Source organism: Microtus pennsylvanicus, chromosome 9 (assembly GCF_037038515.1).
Source record: "Microtus pennsylvanicus isolate mMicPen1 chromosome 9, mMicPen1.hap1, whole genome shotgun sequence".
Lineage (NCBI taxonomy): Eukaryota > Metazoa > Chordata > Mammalia > Rodentia > Cricetidae > Microtus > Microtus pennsylvanicus.
In genome coordinates this window covers 100273960-100292690 of record NC_134587.1, presented here as the reverse complement: position 1 = coordinate 100292690, position 18731 = coordinate 100273960, and the positions used below count along the sequence as shown (strand labels likewise).

At 35.0% G+C, this 18731-nt stretch overlaps 1 protein-coding gene across 6 annotated transcripts in view; it reads right to left on the bottom strand.

Moving 5' to 3' along the window:
- The window catches only part of Spock3 (SPARC (osteonectin), cwcv and kazal like domains proteoglycan 3), a 365812-nt gene that overhangs the window by 93462 nt on the left and 253619 nt on the right, over positions 1 to 18731 (bottom strand). For 3 of the 6 annotated variants that reach the window (XM_075986866.1, XM_075986865.1, XM_075986869.1), the window contains exon 5: positions 14459 to 14585. In XM_075986866.1, coding sequence (XP_075842981.1) covers positions 14459 to 14585 — 127 coding nt within the window. The remainder of the gene's footprint in view (positions 1 to 14458; positions 14586 to 18731) is intronic. The other 3 variants (XM_075986868.1, XM_075986867.1, XM_075986870.1) reach the window with 1 other exon arrangement.

The window sequence follows — 18731 nt, the reverse complement described above, 5'->3', positions numbered from 1 at the left end:
TACAATGTTCTGTCTGTCTGCAGGCCAGAAGAGGGCACCAGACCCCATTACAGATGGTTGTGAGCCACCATGTGGTTGCTGGGAACTGAACTCAGGACCTTTGGAAGAGCAGGAAATGCTCTTAACCACTGAGCCATCTCTCCAGCCCCAAATAACTTTTTCTCTACACATTACTGGAAAGAACAACAAAATCAGATCTAAATGTAATATACTCTGTGGATAACGGACCTTATAACTTCACTTAACCAAGAAAGCACTTAAGGTTAATATTATTAGATTAATTTTGTGGGAAAAGTAAGGAACCTTTAGGAAACAGTTTAAATAAAGAACATTAGAATATTGAAAATTTCTCTTTCAAATGATATCTCTATCCACTGATTGTATTTTTCATTAACAATGCTTAATTTATTTTTTTCTAATAAAGAAAACATTTAATTGGGGTGACTTGCTTACAGTTTCAGAGGTTCAGTCCGTTATCATCATGGTGGCATGCATGTAGGCAGATATGGTACTGGAGTGGAGAGTGCTACATTTTTTAGGCAACAGGAAGTTGACAGGCTGTCACACTGAGGGAAGCTTGAACAGAAGAGACCTCAAAGTCTGCCCCACAGTGACACACTTCCTCCAACAAGGTCACACCTCCTAATAGTGCCACTCCCTTTGGGGGCCGTTTTCTTTCAAACCACCACATGGCAGCCATGGTCTGATGTACGAAATTATTTAATTTCTTAATTAGCAAAGGGCTGAAATATATAGCAAGGTATAAGTGAGCCAAAGTAGCACCGAAAGGGCATTCTTGCATATCCATAAATAGATATAATGCAAATCTTGTAGAGAAAGATGTGCATGATGCATTTCTGATTACAAATCTGTATCGTGAGTTTTTAAACATGATTCAAGAATCATGCTGTGTGAGGAAATTTCTGAGTGCTTGTGAGAAAACAAGACTTGAGTCCTGTGGCCTCAATTTCTTCTAAACACAGAATGTTTTTCTGTTCTTGTATTCCTCCCAGGTTTAGCTGATAGGACAGCACTTACTTCAGCTGTTCTTATTCATATACCTCTATGGAAAAACATGTTTTTTCTATGTGAGGTTTGTCTTCTTGATTGTTTACTTTATTCAAATGACCCTCCTTAACCCTCAGAATATAAGATGTCTGATCTTCTGAATAAAGTTTTGTATTGCATGAGAGTTTAGCCTACCTCATTTTCAGGCCACTCTCTCTCTCAGCTTCACCACCAAATAGAGTAACAACCCTGGGAATGTTTAAGCTATGACAAATTGAAAAAAAAAAGCACAGCCAGAGCAGGTTTCTAATACTAGTCACAGGATGGTTATCTTACAGTCATTTGTCAAGGAAGTAGAAAACATAATCAGATATGCAGTATACAAGAGACCCCTTTTGCCAGGGTCCAGTCACAACTATTCCAAATGAGATCTACAAAAGGGACATAGCAGATGGCTTTGGGTATAAGTTCTAAATGAGGATACCTTCTCTTCAATGACATGGGAATAGATGGGGACACTTCTAACCAAGGGTGAGTGAATTGCTTTTGGCATCCACTACGTAGTGACACAAAAATCTGCTAATCACAAATAGGATGAACAGAAGAACATCCATTTCCTCTCATCTCAGCACACAAACATGGGTGTGCTCCAACAACAAATACATTTTTGCTTTAAATCTCAACACAGTCAAAACTACAAATTCCCATAGTCAGACTGATGACTATCTTGAATATCACCATAGAACCTTCGTCTGACGACAGACGGAGATAGAGACAGAGACCCCCATGAGAGTATTGGACTGAGCTCCCAAGGTCCAGATGAAGAGCAAAAGGAGGGAGAATATGACCAAGGAAGTCAGGATCCACCCACTGAGACAGTGTGCTTGAACTAATGGGAGCTTACTAAAGCAAGCTGGACTGGGACTGATGGAGTATGGGATCAAACTGGACCCTCTGCATGTGGGTGACAATTGGGGCAGACTGAGAAGCCAATAATAATGGCACTGGTATTTGTCCCTACTGCATGTACTGGCTTTTTGGGATCCTAGTCTATTTGGATGCACACCTTCCTAAGCCTGGATGGAGGGGGGGGGGCTTGGACTTCCCATAGGGCAGGATACCCTGCCCCTCTTAGGACTGGAGGGGGAGGGGGAAGGGGGAGTGGAGGAACTGGAGGGAGTGGAAGTTTTGATTCCTATTATTTATAAAGTAATAAAAAAAAACCCCAAACTACCAATTCTTGGTAGGCATTGGTATATCAAAAGATAAACTCTCAAGTTCCTGTCCTTATTTCCCCCAGAAAATTGTTATCGAGTGTTCACTAAAGTGACCTTTTTCAAGTCAAAATATTGTTGCAAACATGTTATTTTAACTATTCATAAAAAACAAGAAATTAAAGTCAGTTGAAACAGCAAAATCTAGAGTAGAAAGTGGCCTTTTTTGAATGAGCCCACACTGTTCATCACAGAGTATGTTAGGCAGTTTCTGTGCAGTGTTCTGTGGTCCTTGAAATGAGATAGGCATATTTTCACAAACAGCCCTAGTTTCACTCCTGGTTGTAGATGAATGACTCATGTAACTGGTCCAAAATGTTTTCCTTCTACTTTATTCAATATAACAGGAATTAGCATCCAAGAAGTTGCTAACCAACAGATGAAGTGATGGTGAACATTTGAAGTATATGTAGGAATACTATTTGTTTTAAAGAAATGAAGTTAAAAATATTCAGGAAAATTGATAGATATAGAATGTATATTGAGTTTACATAGTTTGAGAAAGAAAAACTGTTTCTCTCTCATCTGTGGAATCTAGCCAGCAGACATACATATGCAAACAAATGTCCAAGTGAGTACATTATAACATGAGGGAAAGAACAGGAAAGAACAGGAAAAGTTAAAGGTAAAGGGTTTGGGAAAGGAATGAATGCAGTAATGAACATGACATATGAAAGTGGTTATAAAGACAAGGTATTTGATTCATGCAGGATTTTCATCATTCTAGTAACAATTGGATCTTTCATTGACATAATTATCAATAAAGAACAACTACAATTATCTTTTCCTTACTGAAACCATAGCATTTTATTATAGTAAAAGAAGAAATTGGGAAGAATGATAAAAAAAGAAATCACTTTTGGTCTCAATTTTTCTTGAACTGATATATTTCTCTAGTAAACCCAGGACCAACACTATAAACACAGTGAGAACAAACATGTAGGCTTTCTCTCTCTTAGCTGGGACTAACTTTCCACAGAAAACCACCTCTACTTGTTCCTATAATCTTCACTCTGCTATTTTCTGTGAAAGACAAAGGGAAAAAACTAAGAACAGATACAACTTTAAATCCATTTATCCAACTGGGACACACAATTCACACAGAAATATCACAGCCATGATATCACCAGTCAGAAATGGAATATAAAAACAAAAACAGTATAACCATCTTCATCATAGTGGAAATTGAATAATCATTCTCTATATGTGACACCCTCTTGAAAGAATAACACATTATTTTAGGAAACTTTTCCTGTTCTCACCAAAAGCTTGATTTAGGGAAATTTATTTGTACATTGCAATTGTTTATTATATTCCCTCCTTATTAAAGCAAGTGACCCACACCAAGTGAGTATGTGTTCTCAAATCCAGTACCAAAGGATAGAGAGTACAAATTTGCTTCAAACTGGGACGGCACTCATTTGCTACCACACAACACCAGAATTTTTGGATATTGGATTTTTAGAACTGGTCAAGACTAATTAGCTACAAAAAGTGCAGGTGGGCTTGTGGAAAGCTTCCTAGGGTGAACTGAGTCTCTGAACTTGGAGGGAAGCCTTCTGATGATATCACTTTAAATGAAGATTAGGTCATTTGGGCACTGAAGAGAGTATGATAATGTGTCCTCATTTAGACATTTTATTTATTCTTTCATAGGCATTAACCAAAGACTTTGACTTGACATATACTCAACTAGCTTTCTAATAGTTTCTATTTTTGAGGCTCCAAAGAGCAAAATAAATTTTGAGCACCAAATGTTTGTTGACACCTTTTTCATATAATGTTGCTTCTCTATTTGAGTAGCTTATTTTGATCCATTTATTATGTTATTTGAGATTAATATGCCCTCTTTGGGATGTGGGAGCTTTTGAGATTCAATGATACTATCTATACCTTTTATCAACAAATATTCTCAGTAATAGAATTATCAAAAAGATACTTCATGAGCCTTTTATTTTATCTACAGGAATGTGGTATATAATACATTGGCATAATCTCTTAGAAATTGGGTTCTAAATGATTTATGATTCCACAACTCTCACCGCATGGTTCACACAATTCAGTAAGGCAATCTGCATGGACTTTCAATCCTGTTCTGCAAGAGTAGTGTATATTCTGAGATGTTCCTAGGTAATAAAAGTTTATATAAGGCTATCTGTCTGTCTGTCTATGTGTGTCAGTATGTGTGTGTGTGTGTATACACACATATATTAGGGGTGTGTGAGTGTGTATGTGTGTGTGTGCAAAATTTACTACAGCTTGGAAAAGCAAAACAATTCAGACATGTTGTCCTCAAGCTGGTTATATGGTTAAGTGTTTTAACAACCAGAGAGTAACCTGGTGGATCATATGTAATTCTTGGTGAATATATCACATATTTACACATTCAGAGTCTTTTGTCACTTTCCAAAAATCAATGCCAGGCTGATGGGGTTGTTGTAAACTATGATTAGCACTTATACCTTTAGCAGCTACAGTGTTATAAACTCAGTTCTTCATCTCACCTACGTGCACTTCCCAGAGTGTTGTCCACGTAGACCTAAGATGGGAAAATGATTGGACTCACTTTGACATGAGGCCCCTGTCTTTCCTAGATTGAACATTGATGAACAGCATTTGTAGATTTGTTGTTTCCTAGATGATTCGAAGTAATGAGGAATTTCAGCTCCTTCCGTTAAGGAGATCTAGTTGTTTTGTGGTGATAGAAGAATGACAGGTGTTCCTTAAGTCTGAGGAAATTGAAGGAAGAAGGGGTATTAATGGTTTTCTGTCTTTCCAAGTATCTTCTGTGTTTCTCACTCCTGGTGAAGATAGCCTTATAAGGCCATATAATAGGGTTTCAACTGTCTTACCCACACCTATCTCACTCACCCCCTTTCATGATTTGCCTAACTTTACAATGAAACTTGGCTGGAGTCAGGCCTTAAGTCACAACACAATTATATCTTTCTCTTTTCTACTGTGAATACTTTTGGTGGCTAGTAGATCGCCACTGCTCTTTTGCTTGAAAAGGTCAAACAGTTCAGTAGATGGTTCTTATGCTGTCACTCTAAACACAAGTAAAAGGGTCAAGTGTTCTAACAGGACTTCAAAACCTATCATCTTATAGCCTGGAAGGCCACATGTTCTTCTCTGTCAACATCAATTATTTACAGGCTCCACTTGTAACATCTCCCCATTTCTAACTGTTCTGCCTGTTCAGTGTTTTCCATGTGCACTAATAGATCCTTCTTGAAGGAACACCAAGCAATGATAATCCTTGCTACTGAATAAATATCATTTGTACACCAGATATGTGGTCTGTAAGACCCACAGAGGCTTTATGAAATGCTAACTTTAAATCAGATAGACACTTCTGAGGGCATCTGTTAAAAGAGATATACCCTTGGATACCCAGGTGGAAAACACGAGGTACCATATGGGAATCACTTGTTGAAAGTTCCTTCCTTGACAGAAGACAATCATTTAGAACACTTGATACAAGTGGGTTAGTGATACTGATGGAGGAAGGTCATTGGTTAATTAATAAAGAAACTGCTTGGCCCTGATAGGTTAGAACATAGGTTGGTGAAGTAAACAAAACAGAATGCTGGGAGGAAGAGGAAGTGAGGTAAGACGCCTCAGACAGACGCCATGCAGCTCATCACTGGGGCAGACGTGATGAAGCTCCAACCCAGGGTGGATGTAGGCTAGAATCTTCCCGGTAAGTGCACCTCGGTGCTACACACATTAATAGAAATGGGCCAGGCAGTGTTTAAATGAATACAGTTTGTGTGTTGTTATTTCAGGGTATAAGCTAGCCAGGCGGCCAGGAGCCGGGCTGTGGGAAGAGGCCCGCAGCTCATACTACATGATACCACACTGCTTTTGGAAGGAAGGCTTTTGGTCAGTTTTGATGTACTGTTCAGTTTTGATGAACACTTTGGATGGCATAATTGTCCTAAATATTTCATTTTCTACATTACATGTTAGGATTGATGCAATGTTTGTGACTGTCTACATATTGATAAACTCATCATGCCATGTCAAGTAGAAAATTCAAATGAAAATTATTGAAAAACCTACTCAGGCTTCTAAAATAAGTTTTGATGGTTTATAGAATTTGTTTAGGTTGTTGAATCTGTGAATTTAGAGAACTATAGGAAAATGTTTAATTTACTCCTGTGGTGTATTTTAATCAAATCCTTTTGTGATTTTTCTACTATTATTCATGTTACTATAAGTCTATACAGCTAATTTTCAGTTATAAAGTAAAATTTCAACATAAGAAAATTTTCCTTTGTAATTTTAACACTCACATTCTTATAATAATATTATCTTTATTTATCAGGTATTGCATAATTATAAATCATGTTTAAATAAAATTGTAACATATATGTTCTATGTCAAATACATTTTATCTACAGCAACATTATATCTGACTAGTTTTGCTGCTATCAGGACCTTATTATATAACTTGCTATATCTATGTTTCAGATTATTTTTGAAGAAAAAATTTAATATGTATTATATACCTTGTAACATTCTTATAAAAACCAATTATTGCAAATGAACTTGACACATTAATTGTATACTAGCCTTTCAATTTAGACCACTAATTACTATGAATCAGGCATCTTAATATTCTTGTTTGCATGCATGCACTATGTGTCTTTGGCAAAGAAAATATTTTTTTTCCTAACAAGCTGTCAGTGCCTTGATTTTGAGCTTCCTAAAGACATTGTGAGTGTATCAACTGGAATAATGCCGGCCAACAAGTTACAATGCCATGTGTATCAGCTGTCTTTTAACTTGAACTAACAGTTTGTTGTCTAAAATGTATATTTTTGATGAATTGAATCATAGTTGGCTCTTTCAAATCTGTCATATAGCCTGCCATTGTTGCAGCATTTTTCTTTATGACTGAGGAATAATTGATCTTAAAAAGAGATAATTCATGTGGAATCCACACACAATAAATGTGCTATCATCATGTTCCTAGGATAGCACTTGAGCTAACTATATAAGCTTGTACTTGGCTCTAATTTCAGAATTTGTTATTTCTAAGTTTTAGGATTAAGGTTTAGTTAACATTAATTTTGAAAAGTGTTTAATTTTGTTTTATGAAATGAATTTAAAAACAACTTAGATTATTACCTGATATTATTGTTCTATTAATTTGGCATGCAGTAGTAAGGCTATCAACTATAATTTCTTTTCATAGCAACTCAAATAACTATTGTGCTTATAATAATAGAGAGTAAGTATAAATTCTACCACGTTATAAAATGTTAAGAAATTATTTAAAAAAAAAGATTTCTTTTAATCTGTTTGTGGGTATTTATAAAACAAAGCTATTCAATTTGAACTACAATGGTTTCATTAAGTAAGAAACATTATGTAAGGATATAACATGCATTATGTAAGAAACACTGTAATTGCTAGTATTACTCTTTAATACGTTGATGAACATTATATAAACCATAGCATTAGTCTAGTCAATGGTGGCTGTTGAATAGCAATTTAATATTATTATATTCTAAGATAGTTTAATTTTTCGCCTTTACACATAAAAAGCATGTAAGTTTCTATAAAATGCTAAAAGATATTAAGCATTTTTCTCTAAATTGTGGCTCACATAAGTATGTGGAAGCAGCACTGTGCTATAAGACTAAACCAGACTGAGAAGAAGTCTAGGAAAAGTAAATAAAGAGATAAAATCAAAGAAAATGAAGAATTTAATCTATGTATATAAATAGAGGTTAATTATACACGTGGAAAAGTGCGAGATGTATGAAGCATTAGTAGATGCAGCACCTGAAATTTTCATTCAGTATATAACTCTTAGTGAAAATAGGAGGTGTTTTAAATCAACAGCAAAATGCCTCAGATTCATTCCAGATGATTTATTACAACATTTTGCTATCTAAATTAATAAAAGTATATGATATCATACAAAATCACTGGGGAGAGATTCTCATAACATCAGAAGAGAAAAAGACAAGATCTCCTGAGTAAACTGGGAGAAAGAGGACCATGGGAGAGGGTTGAATGGGATGAAAGAGGCAAGGAGGAGAGCAGAGAAAAATGTAGAACTCAATAAAAATAAATAAAAAACATGACAATCTATTCAAATTGTTTTCCTGGATTTTTGATTCATTTCAAATAAAAAATTTAAAAAGCTAAAATTTTCTCTCAAGAATTTTATACTTGTGATTTTTGATATTTCCTTATTGGTGTTTTGGATATTAAATCACTATAAATGGAGAAGAACTTTTTCCACAATTATGCTTTACAAACATAAGCATTTTCATCAGAGAACATATATCAGAAACGTAATGTCCTCAGTATTGTATGGAGTTCCTTTTTAATTGATTCTTATTGAGCTTTACATTTTTCTCTGCTCCTATCCCTGCCTGTCCCCTCCCCTTCAGCCCTCCCCCAAAATCCCCATACTCCCAGTTTACTCAGGAGATCTTGTCTTTTTCTATTTCCCATGTATATTAGATCTATGTAAGTCTCTCTTAGTGTCCTTGTTGTTATCTAAATTCTCTGGGATTATGGTTTGTAGACTGGCTTTCTTTGTTTTATGTTTAAAAACCACTTATGAGTGAGTACATGTGATAATTGTCTTTCTGTGTCTGGGTTACCTCTCTCAAAATAAGGTTTTCTAGCTTCATCCATTTTTCTGCAAAATTCAATAAGTTATTTTTTCTGCTATGTAGTACTCCATTGTGTAAATGTACCACATTTTTCTTATCCATTCTTGATTCGAGAGGCATTTAGGTTGTTTCCAAGTTCTGGCTATGACAAGCAATGCTGCTATGAACATAGCTGAGCACATGTCCTTGTGGCACAATTTAGCATCCTTTGGATATATACTCCAAAGTGGTATTACTGGGTCTTGAAGAAGGTTGTTTCCTAATTTTCTGAGAAATTGACACACTGACATCCAAAGGGCTGTAGCAGCTTGCATTTTCATCAGCAATGCAGAAGTATTCCCTTTTCCCCACAACCTCTCCAGCATAAGTTTTCATCAGTGTTTTTGATCATGGCCATTCTTACAGATGTAAGGTGGAATCTCAGAGCCATTTTGATTTGCATTTCTCTGATGACTAAGGATGTTGAACATTTCCTTAAGTGTCTTTCAGCCATTTTTGATTCCTCTGTTGAGAGTTTTCTGTTTAGATCTGTACTCCATTTTTTTTTTATTGATGACTGATTTCTTGAGTTACATGAAACGGAGGTCAAGGGGATACAAATTGGAAAAGAAGAAATCAAACTATCCCTGTTTGCTGATGATGTGATAGTTTATATAAGCAATCCCAAAAAATCTACCAAGGAACTTCTATAGCTTATAAATACTTTCAGTGATGTAGCAGGATATAAGATTAACTCAAAAAAATTAGTAACCTTCCTATACACAGATGATAAATGAGCTGCGGAAGAAATCAGAGAAACAGCACCCTTCACAGTAGCCACAAATAGCATAAAATATCTTGAACTAAGTCTAACCAAAGAAGTGGAAGACCTGTATGACAAGAAATGTAAATCTTTGAAGAAAGAAATCAAAGAAGACACCAGAAAGTGGAAAGATCTCCCATGCTCTTAGGTAGACAGAATTAACAGAGTAAAAACGGCAATCTTACCAGAAACAATCTACAGATTCAATGCAATGCCCAGCAAAATTCCTCACAGACCTTGAAAGAACCGTACCCAACTTCATATGGAAAAAAAAAAAAGACAGAAGAGCCCAAACAATTCTGTACAATAAAAGAACTTCTGGAGGCATCACAATCTGTGACTTCAAACTCTACTACAGAGCTACAGTACTGAAAACAGCCTGGTATTGGCATAAGAACAGACAGGAGAACCAATGGAATCGAATAGAAGACCTGGATATTAATCCACACACCTTTGAACACCTGATTTTTGTCAAAGAAGCAAAAATTATCAAATGGAAAACAAGCATATTTAACACGTGGTGCTGGCAAAACTGGATATCAATATGTAGAAGAATAAAAATAGACCCATATCTATTACCATGCACAAAAGTCCAAATGGATCAAAGACCAAAACATAAAGCACGCCACACTGAACCTTATAGAAGAGAAAGTGGAAAATACACTTGAATGCATTGGCACAGGAGACCACTTTCTAAATATAACCCCAGCAGCACAGACACTGAGAGAAAAAAATAACAAATGGGACCTCCTGAAACTGAAAAGCTTCTGTAAAGCAAAGGACATGGTCAACAAGACAAAACAACAGCCTAGAGAATGGGAAAAGATCTTCACTAATCCCACATCAGACAGAAGTCTGATCTCCAAAATATACAAAAACTCAAGAAATTGGTCATCAAAATAACAAATAATCCAATAACAATGGAGTTCCTTTTAAATCAAATAAAGTGATTATTATTTACATGTGTTTGTCACTCTTGTCTCCCCCCCCCCCATCTTCACCATGAACCTTTCTCTGTCTCACCAATCCTTATTCTGCACTCATGCAAGTTGTTTGATGTGGTGGTAGCTTTTTGTTGTCTTTTGTTTGTGGTTTGTTGGCTTGTTTTTACTTTTGTTTGAATAGTTAGTTACAAAACCAAGCTGAGTTTGAATAAAAATGTTCAAAGAGGAACAGCATATATGCCTCTCTGACTTTTGTTCTTAACAAATAGTCTCAACTAAAACAAAGAAAAATTGTGAAGGAAGATAAAATTAATACCAACATATTGCCTAAAACTTATAATTGTTAGATGTCACAAATTTTCTATAATCAGACTTCAGTGTACATATACAATAATTAGAATTAATAACTACTAAAAAGAGGAACATATCTCAGTTAAGGAAAAACAAATGAAAGCATAAATCATGTGGTTTTAAAATTGGTGTTTTTTTTTTTTTAAACAAATTTCTCTGTAACGTTGAAGCCTGTCCTAGAACTTACTCTGCAGGCCTGGCTGTTCTCAAACTCACAGAGATCCACCTGCCTCTGCCTCCCATGTGCTGGGATCAAAGGCATGCACCACCACTGTCCGGCTAAAATTGATATTTATAGTAAAATATTGTCACATGAAAATATACAACAAATTCTTCTTTAATGTTAATATTATATACATATTCATATACATAATCATAAGAATTCAAACATATATGAAGAAATTCCATAACATTTCTCAACTATACATATACACAAATTCACCTGGTGAGTCTATAAATGTCTATTTACAGGGTCTTATTCCCACCACCTCCAGTAGCATATCTGCAGCAGAAGCTGGGAGTTGTTGGATGAAATAGACAAACATTCCAGTTACTTTGTCTACAGACACACACACACACACACACACACACACACACACACACATACACACACACACAATTTTATAAACAATGTCTATTTCTGAGGGACTCACCACTTCTTAGTTCAATTTTCAGGTATTTTATTACTAAATACAATAGAAAAAAGCTTAAATTCATCCATTGCTGTCTTTACAGGCCTTTTTTTCTTTATGCCATGCTCAATTCTAAAACATCAGTATTGTTTTATTGATTTGTTCTCAGAGCAAATGTAATGCACAATTTATATAAACTGATGGATTTACCATTCATGTTCTTATAAAGCTGTAGTATTGGAGAATAATTCCTAGTTCACACTGAAGATTGAGAGCAAAAATCACATTAGGCTTTGCCTGAAGTATGGAGCAGAGACTTTCATTTTTTTTTATCAATTTCAAGATTGATTCCCTCTCTGTTTAGTTTGAATAAAGTGATATTTTGATTTTGTTTGGCATTGCTTAATTTGAAAGAATTCAGAAGCCATTAACTTTCTTATTAGGAGAGGAAAGATTAACTACGCTTCTACAGAGGCCAATTACTTCAGATAATAAAAAGGAGGCAGTGTTATGGGAGTATATTTTATGAAAATCACATATGCTTCAGACATTTTTTAGTAAAACTACATTTGAATTGTTCTAATCTGTCCCTTCAGGTTTTATTTTATTTTTATATGTGCAACTTTAAAATGCCTTGTTGATGACTTTGTTAAAGTTCCGGTCTTCAGTGTTTGAAGTCCAATATTATAATTTTGATAAATGTAACAATATTATAATTAATAAAAATGATCACTTTTTTAAAGCATCCTACATTTTTAATTGTTTTAATTATTTTCATTGTATGAGAGTTTTGCCTGAATGTTTATCTGTGGATCGGTGTGCCTAGTAACTGTGGAGACTAGACAATAGCATCGGATACCATGCATTGGTTATACAGAAGTTATGGGTGATTGTACCTTGCCATGTGGATATCAGGAATTGAACCCACATCCCCAAGAAGCACAAGTGTTCTTCACCACTGAGATAACTTTCCAGTCGAACTAAGTCATACATTCTAAAATGGTACCATGATTTTATAATTTGCCTAAAATCTTTTATTGGATACCCTTTGAATCTCTCTCTCTCTTATCCCATCCAGGCACCAGCTTATGCCCCAGTGTAATGACTTGCCTCTTCTTAAAGTATGCAATGGAAACATCATTTATAATTTTTGTTCTCTTTGCTAAGATGATCACAATAAATAAACTTGGGAGAACCAATTACACAATCTGAAAAGAAAACACCCAAATAACAGAACTGCGGGGTACCTGCAATTATTTAAGCTGTAGCATCATGGTATTCATTCTGCTCACAGCGTCTATGAATCAAAAGGAAGAATAAAGATCCCATGACTCTGCCCTCCACCATTTTCATCCTCTGCTTAGAAGATTTTGGAAAAAATAATGAGCTGACCAATGATCAAGGCGTTCCCTCTACAATAGTTTACTTGGTGCAATACATAAATACATATGTATTAATATAATATTTAACATATATGCAGTGTCTAACTTTATTGCCTGAAGCAGTTTTTTTATTCTCATATTCTTAATAGGATTTATAACTGCAAAATACAAGAGGATGCTTCAGTGAAATATTTCTCAAAGTTTATAATAGTTCCCCAAAGCCAAAATATTCTGAAAGTAAAAAATTCCAGAATTAACTATACAGTGATTAAAAAAAACAGGCATAAACTAAACTGAGTCTGTCTTAAAGACCTCATATATACAGTTTATCAAAAAACACATAATTAATCCTTCATGGGTGTATTACTATATTCATACATTAGATGTTGTTTGATGTGTTTGTTACCTGACGGGAACACTCTTTTGTAAAGCAATAAATTCATGAATGAACTATGAGAATTAATGTAGAGGCTGTAAATCTATTATCCCCAATCAGAGAACACGCATCAATTTTTCTTTTAAGCTAAGTTCTTAAACACTAGTGAATCTTATAATCTTATGACATAGTGACTACTACCTCAGAATGATGTAGAAGAAAAACCTGGGTCATTTATGTAGAGATGTTACCAAATCTGGCTTTAAAAATAATCAGTTGTGTAAAATTCGTCATATTGCTGTTACTTCATTAATTTAAGTGCTTTCTAAAGGATTCTTGGAAGCTTAATTGAGATGATGTAGTAGGTTAGATTTGCGACTTTCAAAATAGTGATTTCAGTGTCGAACTACTGTTGTTATTGCTGTTACAGTACTAATTACTATTAATGGTATTTCTGGCTTTATCCACCGAAGTGAGTGAAGGAAATGTTGCTTTTCAGTGTTTCACATTAACATTTCAAAAACTCTTTTATAGGAGAAATAAATTCTCTTGAGATTATATTCCTAACAAATGATGTCATAAGTATTTCTTAAAAGCAAGTAATGAATTTACAAAAAGAACCGCGCAAACAGATGGTGGATTAGTTTAAGTTACTCTTTGATCAGTTGCTTTTTTGTGGCTGTGTCTAAATGCCTGACACGAACCACTGTGGTTTGATTTTGCAGAATTTCGTGGAGGGATGCGGTCTACTGAGGTGTGGGGTGTAGATCATCACAACCGAGGCAGCTGGTTATGTTATGCCTACTCTCAGGAAGGAAGGGCAGACAGGGAAATGGGATCGTATTAGAAAATCGCCAATCACACTCCAAGTGGCATATTCTTTCAGGGTGGCTCTATCTTCTAAAGATTCCAGAACATTCCACAACAAAACCAATGCATAGGGACCGCATTCAAGCACACGAGTCTCCGTGGTCATGTCACATTCAAAGCACAGCACGGATCAACAGGCATTATTTATTTTATACTGAGTAAACAGAGCATCCCTCACCTGCGAAGAGTAGGAATGCCCATCGGAACCACAAACGGGGCTGCCATAGGTCACAGGGCAGGGCTTACAGGTGGATGGCCGGAGACCTCTCCCTTGCTTATGGCTTCCTCCTACTTCTTTCATACTGCTGGCAAGGAAAAGACATAAAAAAGAAAAAGAGCCATACTTAGTGCAACAAATTTTCAGAATTAACTTTTTGTGCAACTGCCTTTTCTGGCCTGTCATAACGATGCTTGAGATTAAGCGATTGTTTCTTTCACCACAGTTATCTCTGCATACTGTTCTTCATGATCTAGTGCTATCTTTTCAGATTCCTCAGTTCTTCCAATGAACTGAGATTGTACTTCTCAAAAGTTTTGTGCTAGTCACAGAGAGTGTGGTTATATTATTTTATGTACATTCTTTAACTTTTAGACATAAAATAAGTTCTTGATAAGCCAGAAGCAGAACCTGCTAAAAGTACAGATTTCTGGAACCTTCTACAAGCTTGCCCTTGTAGTCTCTTAGGAATGGGAGAAAAAAAAAAGACACCCGACTTAATGCTTGCTTAAAAAGGAGAGAGCTGACTTTTAGAAGAAACAGCTACAAAGTACCAGGAATTTACAACATCTAGCAATGTTTAAAGAGGCAAATTACTAGGTTTATTGACAACCCTCCCCCCCCATTGCTGTGAAGTGTCTCAAAATGGATTCCTTAGACTTTGATCTAAAATAACTCTGGGAAATCCATTCCTATTTTTAATGCATCACAAAGACTCTTTCCTCTTGTTTACACTACTCATTTCCTTGCTATTTGGGGAAACAGTTTACACAGAAAGAAAAGGACTAAGAAATGAGAAAGTGACTGGGAATCTATACAAAGACAGATCCTTGTATAGAATGTGGTAAGTCAATATATATTCATTGAAATTTTCTGTGCAGAGAGTAATCCGATGTCTCTTTGACACAAAAATGTTAAAAGGACTATGTACTCCTCATGATTTTGTATATGTTAATGATTTTTATTCTCTAGGCTTTATACTAGGAAAACCAGCTTAAAAAGTGTTGCAGCTAGACAATACTAAAAAAAAATACGCCATAAGGAATTATATCATAGGAGAAGAAATTTAAGTTTCATCCAGAATATAGGCTTTAAAATATCTATCTATCTATCTATCTATCTATCTATCTATCTATCTATCTATGTATTTATATGTCTGCCTGCCTTTCTATCATCTATCTTTACATCTTTCTATCTATCATCTATCTATCTATCTATCATCTATCTATCTATCTATCTATCTATCTATCTATCTATCTATCTATCTATTTATCTATCTATCATCTATTTATCTATCTATTCTCTATCTATCTCTTTACCTCCTCATCTTTTTCTCTCTTCTCCCTTCCTTCCCTTTGTTCCTCTATCACTTTATCCCTCCATATCCTTTATTTCCCCTCATTTCTCCTGCCTCTTTAGAGACCATTCCTATACAGGTTGTTATAATGTCTACAAGAATTTCAAATATACTGTTTTCATTTCTTATATATAATTTATACTTATTGATCATATTCTACCCTTACTTTGCTACAGAATTCTCCTGGAAATACAGTGGAGCAAAGTACTAATGTGTAATAGAGGTATTATTAAAAATTAAAATAATGTATAGAAACTTTATCATACTGTTCCAATCCTCATCAATGACAAAAATTGAGTAAGGCTTAGATAATCATGTCCAGGATGTAAAAATTATGGACTATGCATATAATATCTCAAGTATTATGAAGTGCTTCATTTTTTTTCAATTCTGTTTAATAGTTCTGTACATCATGGAAAATAATTTTCCTTTGAGTATGTATTATATGTGTCTTTATGTGTATATTTACTTGTGAAGATATATCTCTGTGTTTGTGTGTGTGTATTTTGTTTCTCACCTGTGAAGATTTGTCTTTGTGTGTATACTCAACTGTGAAGGTGTACGTGTGTGTATAATTGTGTGGATGTGTGTTTATCTTTACCTATGAAGGTAAAGGAGGTCATCTGGAGGCCAGAGATTGGCGCTGAGATGATTTTCTCAAATACTTTATCATGCAGTCCTTTGAGAAAGAATTTCTTTCTGAACCTATATCTCAGCATCCTGGCTACAGACTCTAGACTCCAAGCCTTAGGACTATACCTGTTTATAGCAACAGTTGCATGAAAACACATCCGGATTTTATGGAAGTTCTGGAATTCCAAAATTAGGTTCTTATGTTTGTACAGCAGGTAACTCACTAACCATTCCCTAAGTCCTTTCAGAAATCTTTCATAAAGTCCTGAAACAAATTTCTGTGTATGTTCCACATCAAAGATTCTATTTACAGTGTTTTCCATAGAGATATTTAGTTCACAGTAAAATGCATTGAGTAGATGAAGCAATAACTGAACATTTATAGACCTCAATATCGATATTTCCTGTAGCATATAAACATATATATATATGTGTGTGTGTGTGTGTGTGTGTGTGTGTGTATTATTTACTCATATGTAAACTATATGTAATTATATTGTATAATATACACATGAATGAAGTCTTTCTGTTATTGCTGTTGTTGTAATTTCATTTTTAATTATACCCAAAGACTCTAGTTTAAGAAAAATATTATTTTTCTGAGAGAAGTGAAGTCATGGCAGTCATTGGACAGGCCAACAGGGACAAATTGATTTGTTTAAGAAATGACAACTGGTTCCTGCTATCAGGATTTGTCTCCTGGCAACAAGAGTTGTAGCAATGACAAGAGAAATACTCAGTCTGGAGAAAGCATTAGAAGATATATTGGACTTAATACTCAAGGTAAAGAAGGATTTTAATGTCAGAAAGTAAATCTACATTTGATGTTATTTTCTCTCTCTCTCTCTCTCTCTCTCTCTCTCTCTCTCTCTCTCTCTCTCTGTGTTGTGTGTATATGTGTGCTTGAATTTATAAAACCATGTCCCATGTCCTACATGTGGAATTTACAAGACAACTGAAATAGTCAATTTTCTTCTCGACAATGTGGATTCTGGGTGTCAAACTCTGGTCAGCAGACTTAATGGATGTTCACTGAGTCGACTCCCCACTTTTCAATTGTTTTTGAGGACTTCGCTTCAACTATATTATCATTGAGGTCATTGTTATTTACTCCCATTGGTGGAATACAAAACTCATAATGGGTTAAAAACTCTAAAAATATTTTGAAGTATTTGCCAACAGCAGCTTTGAGATGTCTACAGTTATGGGAAATAATTTTTAACCAAATCTTTAAAGTTTTAAGTTAAAAAATGATTTACTCTCTAAGGGAAGTCTCTCTCTCTCTCTGCATGAATACATCCTTTTCCCCCGTAGAGCAAAATGCTATATTTATGCACTCAGGGAAATTGTGTCCAAGATTAATATATGCTATCACAGTTTCTTTCCTCTCACAATTTTCTTTCTAAGTCTCATCACACAAAGCAGTAAGTGGGCTGTATGCCAACATCAACATTATTATTGTCTAATAGCCTCACAATAAAAAAGACAAGGGGAAGTTTTAGTATGACCTGAACGGCTCTCACATGTAGTCTAGACACATAGTGGAGACAAGGAAACTTGTTGGTTGTCATTTAAACTTCAGTCGTTTTGTTCTCTGCTGTTTAGTATAAGGTAACATGGAGAGTCTCTTATGAAAGCATGATCATTTTATTTTTCTAATAATCATGATATTCCTCATAGCCTCTATGGACCCAATTATGGATTATTTAGCTTTCTGTTTGTTAAGCATGCTGTGCACTTTACAATATACTTTGAGCCATTTTAGAAAAGTGAGAAACGATGTTTCCTGCATGATTAACATTGAAAAAACCTTATTTCAACTTGATTTGCTTCATATATGATCACACCACTTATCATTTGCGATGAGTTCCTAAAACCTCCTGAATCTTAGTTTAATCACATAAATTTCTAGGGTTAATCACTATGCTTCATTTCTTCTTAAGCAATCCAAGAGGCTATAATTCTAATACAATTACATACATGATTATAATCAATAAAAAAAATAGAAGAATGGAGAGTACAAGCCGTGCACTGTCTGTGTGCTACTATTTTTGAGGTTGATAGTGTTTCCCAGTAAAATGAATATAGCTTTAGGTAGTTAAGAGGAAATGTAATTGGCCTCCAAATTGTTAAGTATTTTAATCAGGAATAATATAAGACATCTGAACACAATCAGTGACAGACATGGAATGAAAACTAATAAATATGGGCAGATAAAATAATTTTAACAATCAAGAGGAATGA